Source organism: Chaetodon auriga, chromosome 2 (genome assembly GCF_051107435.1).
Source record: "Chaetodon auriga isolate fChaAug3 chromosome 2, fChaAug3.hap1, whole genome shotgun sequence".
NCBI lineage: Eukaryota > Metazoa > Chordata > Actinopteri > Chaetodontiformes > Chaetodontidae > Chaetodon > Chaetodon auriga.
The window spans coordinates 8,160,687-8,181,003 of NC_135075.1; the positions used below are offsets into that span (position 1 = coordinate 8,160,687).

The 20,317-nt window shown below is 41.6% G+C and overlaps 2 protein-coding genes across 5 annotated transcripts in view; one reads left to right on the plus strand and one right to left on the minus strand.

Moving 5' to 3' along the window:
• The window catches only part of LOC143334005 (caM kinase-like vesicle-associated protein), a 38,837-nt gene extending 35,181 nt beyond the window's left edge, over positions 1-3,656 (plus strand). Inside the window, exons 10-11 of the mRNA XM_076752466.1 lie at positions 328-415; positions 614-3,656. Of these exons, the coding sequence (XP_076608581.1) occupies positions 328-415; positions 614-976 (451 nt within the window). The 3' untranslated portion in view covers positions 977-3,656. The remainder of the gene's footprint in view (positions 1-327; positions 416-613) is intronic.
• An 8,475-nt stretch (positions 3,657-12,131) lies between these two features.
• Positions 12,132-20,317, minus strand: part of LOC143334071 (semaphorin-3F-like) — a 59,471-nt gene continuing 51,285 nt past the window's right edge. For 2 of the 4 annotated variants that reach the window (XM_076752620.1, XM_076752603.1), the window contains 7 exons: positions 19,998-20,220; positions 18,766-18,854; positions 18,519-18,560; positions 17,696-17,853; positions 17,211-17,278; positions 16,792-16,925; positions 12,132-14,938 (listed from right to left, as the gene is read on the minus strand). In XM_076752620.1, the coding sequence (XP_076608735.1) occupies positions 14,486-14,938; positions 16,792-16,925; positions 17,211-17,278; positions 17,696-17,853; positions 18,519-18,560; positions 18,766-18,854; positions 19,998-20,220 (1,167 nt within the window). In that variant the 3' untranslated portion in view covers positions 12,132-14,485. Of the gene's footprint in view, positions 14,939-16,791; positions 16,926-17,210; positions 17,292-17,693; positions 17,854-18,518; positions 18,561-18,765; positions 18,855-19,997; positions 20,221-20,317 lie in introns of all 4 variants that reach the window. The other 2 variants (XM_076752611.1, XM_076752593.1) reach the window with 1 other exon arrangement.

Consider the following 20,317-nt stretch of genomic DNA (forward strand, 5'->3'; position numbering starts at 1 on the left):
ATTTGTTATTGTTTTAAAAAGGCCTTTAAGATTCACTTTCTCAGTTCGACTGTTGGCACTGCCTAGGTGCGTCTGACAAAGGCTCTTCCACCAAACTACACATTTTGAGCACAAATTGATTGTCACTGTGGCAAAAACTAGTAGAAAGTGGGCCAGAAAAATGATCAGAATAGTCCTTAAAGGTTAAACAGTCCCTGCAAAAGTTTGCCAGGCAATAAAATGAACAACAAATTGAGTAATACTGTGTGCAGTAGCCTGTGGCATCCAAAGATAGGGCAAACATAAAGCTCTGTTGTGAAGTTGTGTTTTTCCCATTTTGTACAACAGGATCTCCGGCGGTGCAGCTTCAGATAAGAACATCAAGGAGAATGTGTGTGCACAAATAGAGAAGAACTTTGCCAGAGCTAAGTGGAAGGTAAGCCCTTTTGTTCTCTCTTCCAGGAAGCTCTTCTTCACAAAGTTCAACAGTAGTTGTGCAGTCCTGGAACAGGGAAGTACGTTTGTGAAGTATGGTGTAAGAGATAAGACAGACCGATGAGAGCTGATGTTCTCTGAGCAAGTTTTCAGGTTGCAGCACCTTTCTGAGTTCAGCTTGTTCTCCCTCCTCCTACAGAAAGCTGTGCGGGTCACCACCATCATGAAGAGACTGAGAGCACCTGAGCAGAGTGACTCAAAGGCAACCAGCCCTGCAGCCGGGGCCCCAGCAGACGCCGCAGCTCCCCAGGCTGCCACCGACCCCTCCGCACCCTCATCTGCCGCGACACAAGAGGAGACGCCCGCTGCCGTCACAGGGCTCCCTGCAGGAGCAGAGATAAGCCAAGCGGCGCCTGAGGCCGGAGCCGGGGTGGCGGCCCCGGACGCAGAGCCACAGCAGCCTAGCCCGGCGCCGCAGGAGGCAGAGCCTGCATCGCGTTGTAATGGAGAAGCTTCAGCTGCTCTCCATGCAGCCACCGAGGCTGGGGACGAGCAGGGTTAGGCCCCTTCAACCCCACCCCGCCCTGTGTGACCTCTGCTGTCCCCACCAACTCCTGCACACTGTACATTAGCTGCTAGCATGGTGACACTGACTCTGCTTCTCTCTCACTTGCAGCATTAGTATCATCTCATGGAGGCTGTGTGCTACCTTTCCTGAGTGCTGCCTTGCATTGGCTTTCTTTTCACATTAATTGTGTCTTTTTTCACTGACCCTCCAGTGTTTTATGTCAGATTATATAAACCACATCGATCTCCACATGCTTGAATTTTAGGGGCAAAAACAGATTTGGTCTCAAACTGTGGCTTACAGCTAAAGTCGTCTCTTCTCGTAGTGATAAGAGAATCCAGGAAGACGTAATTGTGCTAACAATGGCTTTGATTCCTTTTTAATGAGCCGACTTGGGAAACTTCTCTCTGCCAGTCTTGCAATTACAGTATTTGTTCTTAGAATCAGTAGAAAAGTTTTGCTTCTGAAATTTTGACCTTGTACCGTAAGACTCAGTAAGTGCTGCTCCTCATATGTGGAGAAGGTCATATTTTCCTTTCACAGGAGAAATATGATTATCTTTCTCACCTATTATTATCTACACTAACCAGTTGTTGTGCGCTGAACAGCGCTGAGATTGGTGACTGGGAGTTATTATGCCCAGTGCTGTATTTTGAACTCGGCAGCTTCACACATAAGCACACACACACACACAAACACCGTGTTCCTTTGCTAACTTCCTGCTCAGGACAGAACCTCATAGCTGTAAGTGTAAAGATTCTGTATATAGAGACCTTTGTAGAAGTAGCCAAAACAGCATGCATTCTCACTTTTTGCTGTTCAATTTACATTTACAGCCACTTGCTGGATAAAGATGCGCTACTGCCAATCTTGTCTAATCGTAGGCCACAGCACCCTCGCCTCTTGCCACAAGCCATGTCGAGGCAAATGTTCTTTCACAAGCACAGTACACATTATGCTGTCTATTACTACTGTTCATTTAGTGCCCCTGCTGTCATTGTAAGTGGATGAAAAAAATAAGTTTTCAATACATAGCAGTTCTATGCATCCAAATTAATTTGTAGCTTTCCTTTTTTAGAAATGTCACTTCATGACATCTTTCTCCATCATGTCATAGAAATTGTTTGTTTTTTTTGCTTTTTTTGCAAGATCTCACTCTACTTGTATCTACTTTGGTTTAATCATGTCCTCTGTGGTAGGATATTTACTCAGATACCATATATGTCTTAATATTTGGTTGTAAGTGTAAAACAAATTGTGCATTAACTGACCACATGCGGCTTTCAAGGGAAGACATGCATCATTTTGACTTAGTGGTAACTAGAGTTATGATCACTAAATCAGCTTTGCTGACCTGTGCTGTACTGAAAAAACTGTACGTTTTCACATTTCTGAACGTATTGTTTATTTATTTATTTCTAATATTATATATATATATATATATATATTATTTTTTATTTTCATATCTGTTTTGCCTTGTTTTTTTTTTCAAACTTTTTCAGTCATTTGTTTATTCCTTAGATTTTTCAGCTTATACTTGATCAACAGTAATAACAATATATCCTTTCCTGTCACTGGTCCCCTCGAGCATTAATAATGAGCTACAGACGGAGTTCTCTGTAATCACTCTAGAGGAAATTGAGCAATATTCGACTGGCTGCAGAAACTGTGATTCCTGGTGTCCTTTCGATGCAGTTCGTGTACCTGTAAGTACAAGTCTATAGTCCTTGCCAGCTGTCAGCCCCATCAGGGCCACTAAACTAACACAAGGCTGCTGTCAGATAAGTGTGTGTGTGTGTGTGTGCGTGTGTGTGTGTGTGTGAGTGAGAGAGTGTGTGTGTGGTAGTGGTGGTGGTGTGGGGGTGGGGGGCAATGATACCATATTTGCTCCTCTGGCCTGTGAGTGCCCACATGATTCCCTGAGCTAACACACACTGAACCATGGGCTTTGATTCTCTGGTCAAGTAAAGGCAGCAGCCACATTGTTGTTATGATTATTAAATGATATAATTAAAGTAGAATATTTTATGGCTCGTGCACAGTCACTCTGTTTAACTCCACCCAGTCTGTTGTTAAGTGTATTTACTGTGAACACCTGTGAATTTATATGAAAATATCCATTTCAGATAAAAAGGGGCTCTGGAGAAAATCGATTACATTTATGATCCGTAGAATCAAAGAAAAGTAGAAAAGTTTGACTTTGATGCCGCAGAGTCTTTTATCTAGACACATGTCTCCTTTCAATTTGTGCTGCGGTAGAATGGTAGACACACCAATCAATCAGACGATACCACTTTATTATTTCTAACATTGCTTAAGATATATATTTAGATTTTAACAAGAGGCTCAAAGAGAGGAATATCAGAGATTTTTTTTATGTGAATAGATTATTTCATGTAGTTCATTCTCTTTGTTTAGATGGCAAATAAATACTGTTTCAATACTGTTACACAGTTAAAAGCAATGCTTTTTTCCAATACATTTCTCACTGTATTTATTATTCCCTGTCTGTTCATTTTGCCATGCACTTAACGGGTGTATTTGTAGATGTGATGTTTGCCAGGACCAGTGGTCACCTGTAGGTCCTGTCTGGCATTTGTGAGCTCTGTACCGTACTCCTTGACTGAGTTGATGACTTTGATGGTAATAAAATTCTAATCCATCTGTTAATTCATCTGTAATCCTCATCATTTCTCTTCTACGTAGGCAGTCAGTAGACAGAGAGGCCACGCATCTTTCAAAAATGATGGCTCTATGAACAATCTGCAGGATTATTTTGAGAAAATGTGGGGAACAGCCTGCGTCATGACACTCTGCTTTCCCCCTAACCCGGAGGAGAGCATCTGTGTTACACACTCTCAATTAGCACAAGCTTAGCACCCATCCTGGTGGGGTGTGAACTCGTGTTTGAAAAACCCCAGCAGTGCCATTTGGTGAGACTTTCCAGGATACTTGAATTGCATTACATTGGAATAATAATGCAGAGAGCTCACTTTCTAGGCCCTCTGGGGTTTCAATAGGCTTCCTCTGGGGAGATTTTCTCTTTTTCATGCCTATTGTACAATGGCATGCAGCCATCCATACACTCATCGGGGCTCAGGGGGATCCTAACTCTTATCTCTGTGTGTCATTGGATGACTTCATTAAGTGTGGTGGGTTGAGAGAAGTGTCAGTTTCCTGTTTGTCTCAACTCGCAATGTGGAGATGAAACACTCGTGATCAGAGTCTGTCCTTGCCGAGAGGGAAATAGGATTTTTTTTTTTTTTCAAGGAATACCAATATATGGGCAAAACCAAACTTACATACTAACTAAACTGCAACAGTAGCAGAAAAAGCTACTGCACATCAGAGACTGAGTAATGTGGTGCAGTCGATACAGAAATACAAGCAATAATTCACTGGGTTTAACACATCTTTTAGGCAGCTATCAGGCTTCAGATTCGAACTGATCACAATTTTCCAATTGAAGAATTCTAGTAGTAATGAGTGAATGCAGTGTGTAGCACTGATTTATTGGCATAGCTTAGAGGATAAAAGGTGATTAATCACAACTCGCCTGTATGCCAGTGAGATCCTTCAGAAAACACATGCCAGTGAACAGAGCTTCAAAAGCAACAGTGGCAAAATCTACCTGCCGTAATTAAGTTTTGTATCGTAAGACAGGTTGGTTACACGAGGTTTATAATGATGATTTAGTACAATTACAGTAAAGTGTGGTTTGCGTGTGCAGTATAAAAGCAAAAAACAGCACCCTATTGAAGTATTTGATAGTGTATATTCCCAGTGGGACTTAACTAATTACATTTTCTCAAGTATTGTAATCAAGCACACGTCTATCCATATTGTACTTCACATCATTATCATCGTTAATAGTGACTCCACCTTAACCAGCTACGACAGTGTATTGCTACTACCACATGGCTGCGTCAGTATTAATCTGATAATATCAGTCACTCAAGCCATCTTTCTGCAGAATGAGCATGTCTAAATTTTTTTTTTTTTTTTTTTTTTTAGGACATGGCTGTACTTTATCTGAGGTATGATTTTGAATGCAGGAGTAAAATATCTGAGTACTTCTTCCAGCACTGATTATATTCATCTTTTATGCAGCATATTGTTTTATTTAAAACAGATTGCAAGCAGTATAACATCCCAGTACAAACTGTCATAGTTTTATACTTAGGGGTGTGTTTATTGGGCACATTTTAAAAAGGAGATTTTGTATGCTTTGTAGGTTTTTTTCTCAATAGACCAGGCTTATTTGTTCCATATGAACAGTTCAGCAGATGCTGTTGCATCCTGCCATCTGCTGGATGACAACATTTAATGCAGTTGTAAGCAGAACTGCTGTTTGACTGTGTTGTACTGTGTAGAAGCAGCAGAGAGCGATGTTGCACCCTCTTTTTTTTCTGCTCCATTTTGGAGGACACCGTGGTCGACAATGCTTATTCCACGCTTTCCCCAGAGTTTCATCTGCATTTGGATACTGCATGAGAAAGTCTAACAACATTAGAACTGAGAGTTCATCGAGGCTAGGATGTGGTGTGATGCAAGAAATAAAACAGCCAGTCACTTTAATAGCTAAATTCTTCAACCCAGTTTTTGACAAATCCCAGGTTGAGGCACTAAATGAATATCAGCTCATCAAGTCTTTAATAGACTGAGTTTAGTTTTCAACAGTTGCCATGTCTGTAGGTCTTTAGAAGGATGCCTGTGAACAAAGGACCAGTTTCATGGCATGCCAAATGTCTGTCTCTCACTATCCAACTTCTGAGTCTCTCAGCTCCAACAATGCAGTAAGTGTCCAGCAGCTCCCACTCTGAGAGAGACGGTGCAGATAACCAGAGAATGCCACGACTGCCACTGAGCCACCCAGCACCAGATCAGACTCAACGATAACACATAGCTGGACTCCACATCTGAAAGTCAATTGAATGGTGCTAGTGATGCCATGGCTTGGCTTTATGTCATGTGATATGCCACTGTGGAGATAATGGCCCACAGAAATACATCTCTGTTGTGCTGCGAGGAATGGTGCACAGAAATGTCTGATCAGATTCTGATGGGTCAACCTTTGTTCTGGGTAGTTTTGAATTTCCAAAGTGTGGATCAGCTTCTTGGTTTTAAGCCAGTTTCTGATTCAGAGGCGGAGGTGGATGGATTTGAAGTGATGTGGTGATGATACTGATGTAATTTTAACAGCCACTGTGGGGGAGACTGACCCTGAATATTGGTGTCCTCTGTATTAGAACTGTGAAACTCCCTCCCTGACTCTCCTTGTCTGCACTGCTGCTCCTTGGTAGAGATCAGATAAGCAAAGGGAACAGAGCCCTGTCTATGGGACAGAATGAAAAGGGGGACAAAAGAGTTCTCTGAAGCCCAGATGTCATCTGATGTCTGGAATGTCCCCTGATGGTTTTCAAATCCATCTGATCTATTGTCCTGAAACAAACCCATACTCGGTGAAAAGGTGTCTCCAGACATGTTCTCATCTCCACATTTTACAATGTGTTATCGTGGTGGAATTGTGCAGATGAAGTTCTTTTTGTGGGATAGCCTTTGTGAGATGCATATTAAATGAGGAACATATTCACCAAACAAGGGTAGTCTGTGTGACATGAGTATGTAGAGAAGAAAAGAAAAGCACACATGCAAACAAGGAGCAAATGTTATCTCTACTCTGATCCGTTTTTATTCATAATGCATGCGGTTAAAAACAAGTAGACAGCATGTTTTGCATCACTGCCTCTTTCAGTTGGCTCATTATGTTTTAACCTGCATGAATTATGAAACATATGAGTTGGGCTGAGAGTTGAGTAAACATTCATTGCTTGTTACTTATTCAGATCCCAGTTTGTTACAGCATTCTATAGTGGCTAAATATTTATGCTTGAAGGTGCCATGTGTAGCATTTTAGCACTAAGACATTACATTACATTGCAGTACATTATACTGTTCATCAACGATTGACAGTTTACCAGAATTGCCTGCAACCTTCATGGGATTGGTGACCTTTATCAGCCAATCCAGTGACATTGTGTTTGTTGAATTTCATTAAAATTTAATTAATTTTGAGGAACAATAGAGACCTGCAGAACACAGGTGTGCCTGAGAGGCCTGAATCTAGGCTGTTTTGGTATGAGTTGTTGATTTCTAGAGATATCGGCTGTAGAGATATCTGCATTCTCTAGAATATAATGAAACTAGATGGCACTCAACTTGTTTGAGACTTGTTTGAAAACATATATTTGAAAAAACTAAGCAGTGAAGTCTCTTTCTAGAAATCATGACTCAATTACTGTTCAAGAAGGAGTCATGCAGCTACACCCCTAACTCTGGTCTAACACTGCTAGCTTGTGAGGATTAGTTCATAGCAACGTGAGGAGGATGACATTAATATTTAATCATTCCATTACATGAAACAGCTCACAAAATTATCTGTGGATTATTTTGATTAACCGGTTCATGATTTATGGAAAGAGACACTGCTGTTTAGTTTTTCAAATGTTTTTTTTTTTTTTTTTTTTTTTGTCTCATTTTGTCTCAAACAAGACGAGTGCCGTCTAGTTCCATTATATCTGAGAGGAGGCAGATATTGTTACAGCTGATATTCAAGAGCTCGGTACCTCACAGGAAAACAGGATAGATAAACAGTGCTACAGGTAAGAGGAAAAAAAACTGATTTTGGGGTGAAATGTCCCTTTAAGACATCTCCAGCCTTGTTTTTTGTCAGATGCCTGTCCAGCATCAATACTTGCGAGACTCTGGGATTTTTCCAGAATTGACAATTCAACAAGAGTGCCCACTTCATGCAGTAACTCTGTGTGTGATGGGCATATTATGTCAATTGGATTTTGATGCTGTTTGATCAGAGTGCAGCTCATACTGAATAATATCTTCAGATTTCTTTACATCCTTAAATGCATCACCACGACTGCCTTTGACTGACCCAAAGTGTTTGCCATATATCCATTGGTATGATTCAGGCCTTTTGTCCTGCCTTTGAATGTAATCATTTGGAACAAATCTAAAAACTTTTTCCTCAAAAGGCCTTTAGATTGTCTCGATGACCCCTTGTTGGTGTCCCACACCCCAGCTGGGGAACTACTGCTATAGAAGCTAGCAGTGTTGCACTCATTCTCACATTTCTTTGATGTGTGATTTACACCAAGGTATTTTTAATGCTGCATGTCATCACCTTTAAAAACAGGTTTGCAGAAGCATTTTATGTACACACTAACACATCTATGTTGCAGTTGAAGATATTCTATTAATCCAAGTAATGTAAGGATGTTCTGTGTCTTAAACCCTTTAGTATGCTGACATGGCGTTAGCCTTTTCCCTCTCTTTGTCCCCTATTCTCTGCCACTTTGCTCCTGACCTAGATTGTTGTGGGAGAATGTGAGTCACTCTTGGGCTGATCAGGGGTCAGCTCCACCATCAAGGCTTTTATGAGGTGAAGAAACACTGATGGGTTTGACTGAAGCACACTTCAGTCCTGACCTGCAGCAGCCAGTTTCCCTCGGGTGCTGTGAGCCCAACTTGCTCTCATGTACTCCCATCACACATTCCTTATGACTCATTATGGGATGGACAAAATACAGCTGACAGTTGGAAACATAGAGATTCATGGTCAATAGATGAACACTGAGTTAAAACTGTAGGCCATAATGCCCTCGATTAGGACCCCATTGACTGTAAGAGAATGGTGTTAAATCATAATGTCGTTTCTCAGGTAAGTTTCGTAGGGGGAGTGGTTGAATCACTTTATCGTGCAAAGGAAATGTTGATATTGCACAGATTTTTGTACACTGATCTTGCACATGAGTGAATTTGTCACTTTCGGTGTATGTGGTCTGCTGGGAGCAGTGTTCACTGTAAAGTCTGACAACAGCAGGAAGGAGGAACCTATAGTAGCTCTCCTTCACACACTGGGGGTGAAGCAGTCTGTCACTGCAGGAGCTTCCCAGTGCTGTCAGTGTCCTTCAAACTTCAAACTTTATTTATTTATATGGCACTTTTCATACTTAAAAAGCAACACAAAGTGCCTCACAGAGGCTAAAAACAACAGAGAAGAAAACCCAGCCCTCCCGCCCCCATAACTACATACAGAAACACACACACAGACACGCACGCACACACACACATGCACACGCACCCATACAGACAAGATAAGTAGTAAGCCACCTTTGGGGGCCATCCACACTGAGAGGGCCCCCGGCTCATGACTGGGGGGCGCCGCCCGAGACCACCCCGACCCAGGCAGACAGAAGGCCCCTCACCAAGGTGCGGAGGCCTCCAGCCATCCAGGCCAGAGCCGTCCCCTCAGCAGCGCCCCCATCAGTAGGCCAGAAGCAGTTGCCAGTGAGGGGGGCCCCCATGTCCTGCATGGGGTAGGACATGTTCTTCGTTAGGCTGATCGTTTAGCCTTCATCCTTCTTCCTCCCACCACCTCCAATGGCTCGAGGGGGTATACCATGACAGAGTTGGCCCTCTTAACCAGTCTGTCCGCAGTCGAGATGCCATGTCCCCATACAGCAGACCACACCATAGAAAATGGCTGATGGCTTTGATTTTCCCTACAGAGAGAGATGGTTCTGCTAGCACCAGTCCACACACCCTGAATCAGTTTTCTGTACTGTCATCCCCCTCTGTGATGACGCTGACAATTGCAGATTCTTCAGAGAACTTTTGCAGGTGGCAGTTTGCTGATTTGTGCATATTGTCTGCAGTGAAAAGGGTAAAGAAGAAGGGAGCCAGGATGGTTCCCTGTGGCGTTCCTGTGCTGCAGAAACCCATGTTGGATTCACAGTCCTTTATCCTCATATACTGTGGTTGGCTGGTGAGGTGGTTTGTGATCCATGCTGTGAGGTGGTGGTCCACCCCTGTGCACTCCAACTTCATTCCATCACTGGTCTGCACAGGAAGGCTTGAGCTGTTGCCATCCTAACCCCCAGCCTTTCTTGCCATTATCCTCTCAAGCTCTATACTTACCTGGTCTGTTGTGAGGGACAGATTGGGGTAGGGGGCCTGCGTGTGTGAGGTTGTAACACATTTGTATTAAAACAGTCCTTCAATGCCTCATCAGCCTCGTTGGACGTTCCTTTTCACTGTACAAGTGAGAAGGCTGAGGCTGAGGTGTCTGCACACAGGCAGGAGGTGCATCAGGTTGTGGTGTTAATTCTGCATTTCTGGCCATTATGTTCTCTGAAGTCACATGACTTCATTTGAGAAATTGAGCTCTTTCCTTTCGAGTCCTGAGAAATGTGATATCGCTTTCCTTTATACCACAAAAGCATAAAAGCAAATAACATTCTATATGTCAAAGTTAAATGCTCAAGTCCCACGAGGCAAATGTAGCTTCATCTGCTGTCTCTAACTAGCACTATCACTTAGCAAGGTATGAAAAAACTAGAGAAGCTTCAAACTTAATGTCAGCAAAAAAATGTCATCCAGCAAGTGTGCTGTCAAAGATTAGCTTGCTGTATACAGTGATATTTGTTTATCAGAGCAGTTACGTTACAATTCTCATGCTGAGCAGGCACAAGTTATACATACTCTAAAATATATGTTATGATATGTTGTGTGTGTGTTTTAATTTTGGATTTTATGTAACTTTTGAAGGCAGTGTGAGTTTAAGCACATGTAATTCATTTAAGTCAAATAGCAAGAAAGATTTATGTTTTTAGTTTCATTTGAGAGGATATATTATGTTTGAAGCTGTTTGATGTGGTTTTATATTTCCGAACTTCTCCAGTCGGGTAACATAACCTGCACTTTACCTAACGTCAACCAGGCAGTATTTATTTAGGAACAAGCCTGATTCCAAAAAAGTTGGGATTTGTGTAAAGGATAATAACAGAATTCAATCATTTGCAGACAAACTGTGTTTACTGACAACAGCTTAACAAAGTGTTCCTGAGCCCATGTAGTAATCTCCTTTATACAATCATGTGTTCACAAAGAGGTGAACTTCGCTTCATACTTGCTTTTGAATGACTGAGCCTTTCCAGGATGCCCCTTTCATACCAAATCACGATACTATCACCTGTTACCAATCAACCTGTTTACCTGTGGAATGTTCCAAACAGGTGTTTTTGGAGCATTCCACAACTTTCCCAGTATTTTGCTGCTGAAACATGCTGCTGGCATCAAATTCAGAATAAGTTAATATTTACAAAAAACAATGAAGTTGATGGGGTCAGACATTAAATATATTGTCTTTGTACTGTTTTCCAGTGAGTATATCTTCAAAAATAATTCTGTTGTATTTATGTTTTAGACAGCGTCCCAGCTTTTTTTTTTGGAATCTGGGTTGTAATGTAGTCTTAACACACAAAGAGTATTTAGCTTATGTTTCCTATCTGACAAATATTATCATGTTAATGCTGCTTCTAAGTGGAGAAAATCTGGTTCAATGAAGCTTTTTGAAAACCAGGACAGAAATGAGACGCCTCATGGCTGGGGACCACACACTCTTCCCATTGGCTTGCAGACTTGGGATCTCCACAAATGAGGTCTGCAGACAGACATTTCAACTTGTTGTAGGACAGGTGCTACTAGTAACAGTGATACAGTAAGAGCCACTGAAGCACGTAAATATAACACAGTCATCATTTAATTATTTCCACCTGTGGATTTCCTACTGTGACATGCCTATAGAATGAATGACATAAAGGAGTCTTGTATGTAAAAGTAAAATCAGGAAGACAGAATACAGTGTGATGCATAATAACTCTGTTTTGTCACTGCTTGTTGCACTATATCACTGAGCTGTTGAAAATATGAGATGGAGTGTTTATAGTGGTTTCTCAAAGGCAGACTGTGTGCCTCTGGCCAACTTGTTGAGAAATTAGCATTGATTTACAACCCAGTCAATTCCCAAGAGGTCTATTCTGATTGTCTAGCACTATTTAACACTTAAAACCTCCATTAATGAACCTTCAAGTACTGAATCAAGTAAGAATCCTCTCAACATTTTAACTGATGGGGATTAAGAACTCACATAATCCATGCCTGCTAGGTCCAGAGGAAGAGCAGATCTCCTCCTGTGTCTTTCCATTGCAAGTGTTTCACCTTGCCATGATTGTATTACAAACACAAATGCAGTGTGTATATTTTATACAAATGTGCATACATATCTCTTTAACAGGTACAACTTTATTCCAAGGATCCAGAGGGTTCTGGGCAGAACATGGAAAACATCCAGTATCAAGCCATTCACAATGAAGGGGGGGAGCATTCCATTCTTATAAAATATAGAGCTTTAATTTATTAGTCAGCAACAACAATGGAAAGGGAAGATAGAGTAATTTACACAAGTCATTACAATAACATCACCTCTGTGCATTTAGTTTTTTTCTTTTTTCCATAAAGTCTGATGATGCAAAAATACAAAACAAACAAAACACTCAAAAACTACGGACACATTTTTAAAAATACCAACAAATTGTACAACCTTTCTTTGCATTTTTTGCTGTATAACCCCTGGTGTCATTTGAAGGAGACAGTCAAGAGCTACAATTGATTCTGGGAATGCAGGCATCCCAAACTGAGGAGCAGATACAGATACCCCCTGTATGAATTATGGATGCATCTTCCCAGAGGCACTCAAGATGACTTTTGTAAAGCCTGAATACAAGCTAGACATGTTGTATTAAATGCCTCAAAATGTCAGAATGATGTGAATTTTTTTCTTTTGTTTTTGTTTTTTGTTTTTTTTTGGGGGGGTCACATATTCTTATACATGAAAATGCCATTAATTCTACTTCCTGGAGAAGTTTTTTTTAATAGCATACTGTACTTGGGGTGAGCATAACCATTCTAATCAATAGAACTATCACTCATCTTTTAATAACAGCACTATCATCAAGTTCAAACAGTCTTTGTCTACATATTGAATATGCCATTGTATGATTTTTAAATGATGCTTACTATGTGCTATTCAAGCACATACCCAAGATAATTTCACTCAATACTTTGACAAAATCTATATATTTGTCAATGAAAAGATGCATCATGCTTTATACAGGGTATATTTGAAATGAGGGCATCTTTAAAGCATTTGTTTTCAACATTTTCCTGTACTGAGAACGTCCCTCAGAGACCATACTGTACACCCCGAGAGATGAAAAACAGAAAAAAACAACCACACAGTATCTTATCAGAATTACAGTACAAATACAGGTTCATGCACACAATGAAAGCCAGCTTCCCAATATTTTGGTTAGTGTCACAACATTGATACAATGCTCTGTTGTGTATATGGGCAATTATTTTTTTCCACATATGAATGTCAAAGAAAGAAAGAACAAAAGATGTCTCGTGTGCTCAGAGCTAACAACTGCTGCCTGATCTGGGCACCTCTTTCGTCATAAATTGGATTTGTTTTTTACATAAGCCAGCTATAACTTGTTTGAGTGTGCTTGTAGTGTTTGGCCCCAGCCAATGTCCCTTAAAAGTAAAAGAATAATGCCCTCTGTGCAGAACCTTGACCCTTTATTGCACCTCAGTCTCAGTTCAAAGGATGTTTGTGTTTGAAAAGAACCCACCATAATATTTCTCAACAGATTTCAGAACTGATCCGGTGCTTGTTCTTTCATCTATGTATCTTTTTTAAACTTGAGTTCATGGCCAGAAGAAGCTGCAGCTTACTCACAAGTACAATTGGGATTTAAATAGTCAGAATTAGTATCTACGCACTGTTGCAACGATACTGCATCATTTTACAATCAATCCTCCAATCAGGAGGGAAATATAAGAAAAAAAAAAGAAAAAAAAAGGTTCCTATTAGAAGGCCCAAATATACCAGTGCGAATATTTGAACAGTAATCTGAACATCTGGATTCCCATGGAGAAAAGATTGTTTCCCCACAATAACTGGGACCACGAGTCGATGGTCCCCTTGCAATATTAAGTCTCTGCCCTCATGTAGCCACGAGGAGGTTGCATCACAGGCATTCCTGGAGTGTCCAGAAATAAAAGAGTCCTGGCATCGAGTCAAAGCAAGCACGAAACAACAGAGATCCCATCACCCCTTAACAACATCTCATTTCCCCGTTACAGAGAGCTTCTCGGAGCTTGCTCCTAACAGCTTACATGCCTGATAACACATTCCAAATAGTCGCCAAGGTCATATGATGCTGACAGATGAGTTTTGTAATGACAGTAACAGCAACAATAAAATTAACAACATCAATAATAACAATAATGTTTGCCCCAAAGGTACCTATACACAAAGAGCATGTTTTTTTTCTATAAGTACAAAGAAATCCACAGAATGATACTATATACAACCTACAATAAATACTGTGTATCATATATCTTACTGTTTGAGAGGATGTAGGTGGGGTTTTGTTTGTAAGCCTATGTCTTCTCAGTTTGCTTTTTTTTTTTCGGTTTGTGGATTTTTTTCATGTTGCTACTCTCAATGAGTCTCTCCCAGTTTTCACAGGGTTGGGGGGAAGGGTGGTTGAGGGTGTTTCAGACACAAAGCTGTGCTCCTCATGTCTCTACGTCCTCGTGCTCCTCTATCTCCTCCCCATCCCCATGATGCCGGCGGTTGCGGGGCTTCTTTTGCTCCTTGAGCTCCTTCAGGTCTTTGGCCTTGAGGGCACCCATCAGCGGGTCTCCAAACTGCCAGTAGTCCTGGCAGTACTGATTGATCAGGGTCATCTCTGGCTGGCTCAGGATGGTCAGCAGGTCCTTGTACTGGCCTGCACTGGGGGTCCACTGGGTGCTGCTGGAGTGGAGAGCAGACGGCACCAACCCTCCTCCGCCCTCCACCAGTACATTGTTAACGGCCCGGCTCGACAGCACCACCAACTGCAGCTTGACCAGCGAGTGTTTGAAGTTCTTCTCGGTGGCCGTACATTGGTACATGCCAGAGTCAGATGGCTGCAGAGACCGCAAGAGTAGGCCTTGCTCTGTCTTCAAAACCCGACCATCAGAACGCATCTGTAGAGACAAAACCAGCTGATGTAACACCTGTGATGTGGCATTGTGTGTCTTCGAGGTGTAATACAAAGCTACTATCAGTTTAATACACCATAATATCTGTACTTGTATCTGTATGTGTTTACACAGAACATGGTTGTGGCTTACACACAAATCATCTGGATTTTGTTTTGATTAATTTTCTGTGTTGACTTGTTTTCTACTGTGATTTATACCCCCATACGTAAGTGTACACAATTAGCTGCCTGGAAAATATGCAAGATAACATTCATAACATAATATTTTAACCATATACCTAAATTAATCATTTTATTTGAACTAAAAATTAAAAAAACAACTAACAAAAAGTTGGCCTTGTGTGACAACCTTAACGACTGTCATTCACATAGCCAGCCACTCCCATGTGGTTTCAACAACTGTAATACCAACCGCACAGAGGTTAAAAACCTGGGACTCCCCACCTGTCAGTTAGGACTGAAGAAGCCCCTTGGATGAGCGGTGAACCTTTTTCAAGTTTCTACAATCAAGTCCAGCTGCCCTCGATTCAACCTTCCTTGTATGTTCCTTTATATCCCTTCTATTTTGGCATGCCGGATTAGAATCCACAAAGGTTCATTGCTGCAAGATGTCACACTACAGCGCCAGCATCTCAGACCAAAACAAATGGGTGCAGATGATCGTACAACACACTTCCTCAAATAAAAATCACCAAAACTCTGGTTTGGTCAAAATGAACCCTCAGTTAGATGTGAAATTATTCGGGCTCTACATGCTGTTCTTCCCCCGCTGTACATTAGTAGCATATTCAGCTTGGTAAGGAGCTATTCCTTTGATCTGCTGAGTGACCAAAATCCTTGTAATATAATCATTAACTTGCTAACTCTCCTACTTGAGCTAGCTACATAACAAATCAGGTACAATATGCTTTAGGTAGCTGAGGTTTGATGGCTTCAGGTGAACGCTTCGAACAGCACTCTCCCATCACATTAACAATGAAGCTCAGATCACAACACATTCAAAGGAAGTGTTCCGGACACCATTACTCCACTACATCTAATAGTTGTTTGTTGCTATACTAATGGTCAAAATCTCATATGTAGAACCTTTAAAAAGACAGTCAATTCAAATATAATCAAACAGTAACTCTCAACAGTAACTATTAGTCCATCCCTCTCTGTATATCCAGACCCAGCAAACTGAATAGGTGAATGACAGCTTTTTAGCTCAGAATCAGATGTGCGAGGCAGCAGCAAAGTCGGCTCTGCCTGTGGGAATACAGACCATCCAACAGAATAGTCAATAAAAGAGAAGCAGCGACACTACATAGCTTCACAATAAAAATTTAACTAGTGCCTCAGGGTTATATATCATAGCAGAGAGCTATTTCACAGGTCCCCCTTATGTGTTCTTCCCTTGGGCCTGAGGACAGTCGAAGGTCTGTGTGAGAAATCAGGCATCATTCATTCATCAGAGCCTGAATCCCTTAATTGTGTTAACAGATAATCGGAAAAGAATTACAACGGAGTCATTCTTCAAATGTGTCATACTGCATATAAATCTCCATCTCTCCAGGACAACGTAACAAAATAAAATGAAATCCTGTGGTTGTAGAGTGGACCTCACCCTCATAAGGATATGTCCAAAAGAAATTTTTCATGTTCATCTGTGGAAATACTCATCTGCCACCAACCCATGTCAGTGAAGTTCAAGTCATTTCAATACTTCAGGTTCGAGTTTATATTGTGCTTTGAATTGGATGAATATGCATTTGAGTAAAGTACTCACAAACACAATATGCTTGTATAACCAACATCTTAACATCAACATCAGAAATACACTACGTGGCAGCTCACTTCTTTCCTGCGGTCGCTGTTATCTCTCTGAAGATGCCATTTGATGACAGCATGTGGAGAGCGGGCCTGACACTCCAGGAAGGTACTGCTTCCCTCCACTCCGTACTGCACCATCTCCAGAGTGTTCTTATTGGCTGCAGGGCAGAGAGAGAGACAGGGATTTCCATGGCAACCAAAACACTCATTACCATGAACTCCTTACAACCAAAATCTCAGTTATGGCAAATCAAAGCTCTTTTAGCAAAACAGCTTTCACAGATTACAATAAAATTGCCAGAATACAGTCATTACAGCCCACAACAATGAAAACCATGAGCTGTTTGGAGCAGCAATAATGAGATATCCAACCCTCTGAGGTCATTAATAAACAAATAGAAGCAGAAAAGAGAACTCAGGAGGTTGAAGAACAGGCGTCTTACCGTTGGAGTTGAAGCCTCGGCATTGGCGGATGGGGTTCCCGTACTTAACGTCCTGCCTCCGGCTACGTCTAAAGGGGTCAGACCAGTGTTGCCAAATAAGGAGAGAAAAAAATCATAAAGCAACCGCAAGCCATTCAAAGCCATTCAACAACAGATAAAACCATTAAAGCATCAAATTTAACAACACAAACCGCAAACCACCATCCCATTATGTTATTGTGTCATTACATGGATGTGAATTTACATAGTGTACTGGTTAAACTTACAATATCACAAGTATACGAGTTATTAGTAGTGTGTTATTAGAGTGTCAACCACAGTTTACCCAAAGACTAGGATGAACATACTATTAAAACAGATTACATTGCCATTAAACAGCCATTCAGCCATCCAGGTCCAATTTCGGCATCATTCAACACAAACTGAGTCAGTCAGTTAGTTATGAGGTTAGTGTAGCCCATGCTAACACCGCTGCTGGTGCTCACCTCTTCTGCGAGGCAGAGTAACGGGAGCAGGACTTGCCATCCCAGGCACAGTAAGGGTCTCTGGCCAGACAGCAGTCGGCACAGGCCTCACCGTACACATCGCATCGGTGAAGAGCCAACTGGGTCAGCCCTACCACAGATGACACATACAGCTGTTGCTGTTGAGGAAGAGAGGATGGAAAATGATGTTATACACAACACTGGAGAGCACTTTGATACTGAAACTGAAATAAGGGAAGGGAGTCAAATACATGAAGGCAAATAATGGCCAATATTGAAATCTTCAATGGTCAATTTCAAGTTTTTAGGGTGAACAAATTCAGAAAGAGCATAAGATTAAAATCTTTGTGGCCATGATTTGCTTCATACAAGGACTTCACAAACCCAGATGGATGAAATGAGATTAAGTGTAAAATCTAGTCTTGCACTGTGCTGAAACAGCAGCAGGCTCTGGAGCATCTGGGAGAAGATTGAGCTCATCTCTCTCATGTTGCCATCATAATTTTATGATCAGCTGTCTGAAATTCATCAGTCTGGCAGGCTGCGTGTAATACAAACTCTCTGTCTGTGGAATGATGTCACACCATGTAGAAGAGGCCAGGTACTTTAATCACACTGAAAGACAGCACTAAATGTCCAGTGTCCTTTCCATATTTCTCTCTTCATTGTCTCCCTCAGACTTGCAACTATTCTATGAATCATGCAGGGAGGTAACAGTGAAACACAGCTGAATACGTGTAGCTTATGACCTTTGCAAACTGCATTCATTTCATTGCCTTTCTTTGGAAGATTGCTTCTTTATGTGAGCAAGGAATATACTTACTCTTTTGGATGAGATCTTCATGGTTGTAATCGGAGTAGGGACCTTGATAGAGAAAATAATTTATTGTGAGTAGTTTTATCTTTGTAGGAGATGAAAATGTGTATGCATAGAAACAAGAGAGAACAAGAACATTAAGACAAAAGGACAAGCAAAACTGTGGAGAAAAATGAGTGAGTGCACAGAAGGTAAGACAGAGTACAGTCAGAGACAGAATAATAGGGAAAAAGTGTGAAAAACAAAAGCTCACCTTGAAAACCTCTACCTCCTCCAAGACCAGCTCCTCAGTCTGCAGGTCATCTCTGGGCAGAACGATGACTTTCTGAACTGTTCCCTTGTCTGTGGAGCACAACACACACCTGTCAGCAACACACCTGCAACCTCCCTGCCCTCCGCCTGTCAACAGCTCATTGGATTCCCATTTTATTCTCTCAGCAACCTCCAACAAGGGATAATCCTCATATGAACAGGCTCCACTGTACTCTCACCTCTGTTACGTAGCTTTTCTCCAGTTTAACCCGTATTCAATGACGTCAAGCTCTGTTCCACTTAGTGTACTCACTGCCGCCACCGTGGAAAACCTCTTCTGTCATCCTCAGCCCCCTTATTGCCCTGACCCATTCATCTGGATGCCATAAGACATCCCCTGGCCTTCTCTGGCATGTTTGATTTCTGTAAAGTGTTAGGCATTCCTGCGAGCAGGCTACCTGAGATTTATTATGACTCCTGCATTGAGCCCCAGTGCAGGGCTGAATGGCTGCCTCTGACAACAGCTTAAAGGACGTACATTCCTCCACAGTGGCCACCATCGCACACAAACCCATTAGTCTCCTCCCTGTAATGCTACATGAACAAAGAGGCCAGTTAAGAGGCGTCACATGCAACATGTGAGGGCTGCATGCTGTGTTGTGGCTGCTGCTGTCATACGGAGGCTTTATTAAAGGTTCAAGGCATGAAGACAAACAGATAATCTTTCTAACACCAGTGGGCAAGATTAAGGTGATGGATATCCAAACTGTACACCCCCCTTCTTCTCACCCCCTGTTTCTTATCTGTCCCTCCTGTTGATCTGTGGATCCACCCCTGCCCTCCAGGTACAATTCTCCTGTTGTTAACTTCATGTGAACAGAGCAGATACAACCCCTTTGATTGGTTAAATTTCTGCTCACCCACAAAAGCCAAGAATGCTTTTCTTCTAATGATAAATGATTGCAGGGGAGACAAGCCCTCCACTTACATGGGATTTATTTCCATCGGGGGATTTTTTCTCTGCTGTTCAACTTCCTACTGAGACTGTTCTTCTCCATTCTGACTCTGATCATAGGTTTCATGAATTCAAACTGACTTCATCTAAACCTTAGGTACTTAAAAATAACCCTAATAAAGTGGTGATGATTTTAAAAAGCAGAAAAAAATATACATTTGTCACCTTTCCTGATTTCTATTAAGTGAAATCAAAAATAAAGTTTATGAAATACTCACCTGTTCCTAAGAAGAGCACTTCGTAGTTGCCATCTGCAGCTGTCACCTGGTCCACAGTGATGGTGGTGAACTCATAGTCCACATTGGTCCGAACCACCAGGGGGCGCTTGTGTACCGGGTACACAGCATTGTACATGGCAGGGTGATTCCTCATGAAGTTAATCACTTCATCTGGATAGTCCTTAGTGGACTTCATGTTGGGGGTGAACGTACCCCCAGGACACTGAAAGAGAAAAAGATGCATTAACAGTCTGAGCTGGATGAAAATCCAAATAAAATTGACGTAATATCATTAAAAAAGCAGATTTGTGATCCTGTTT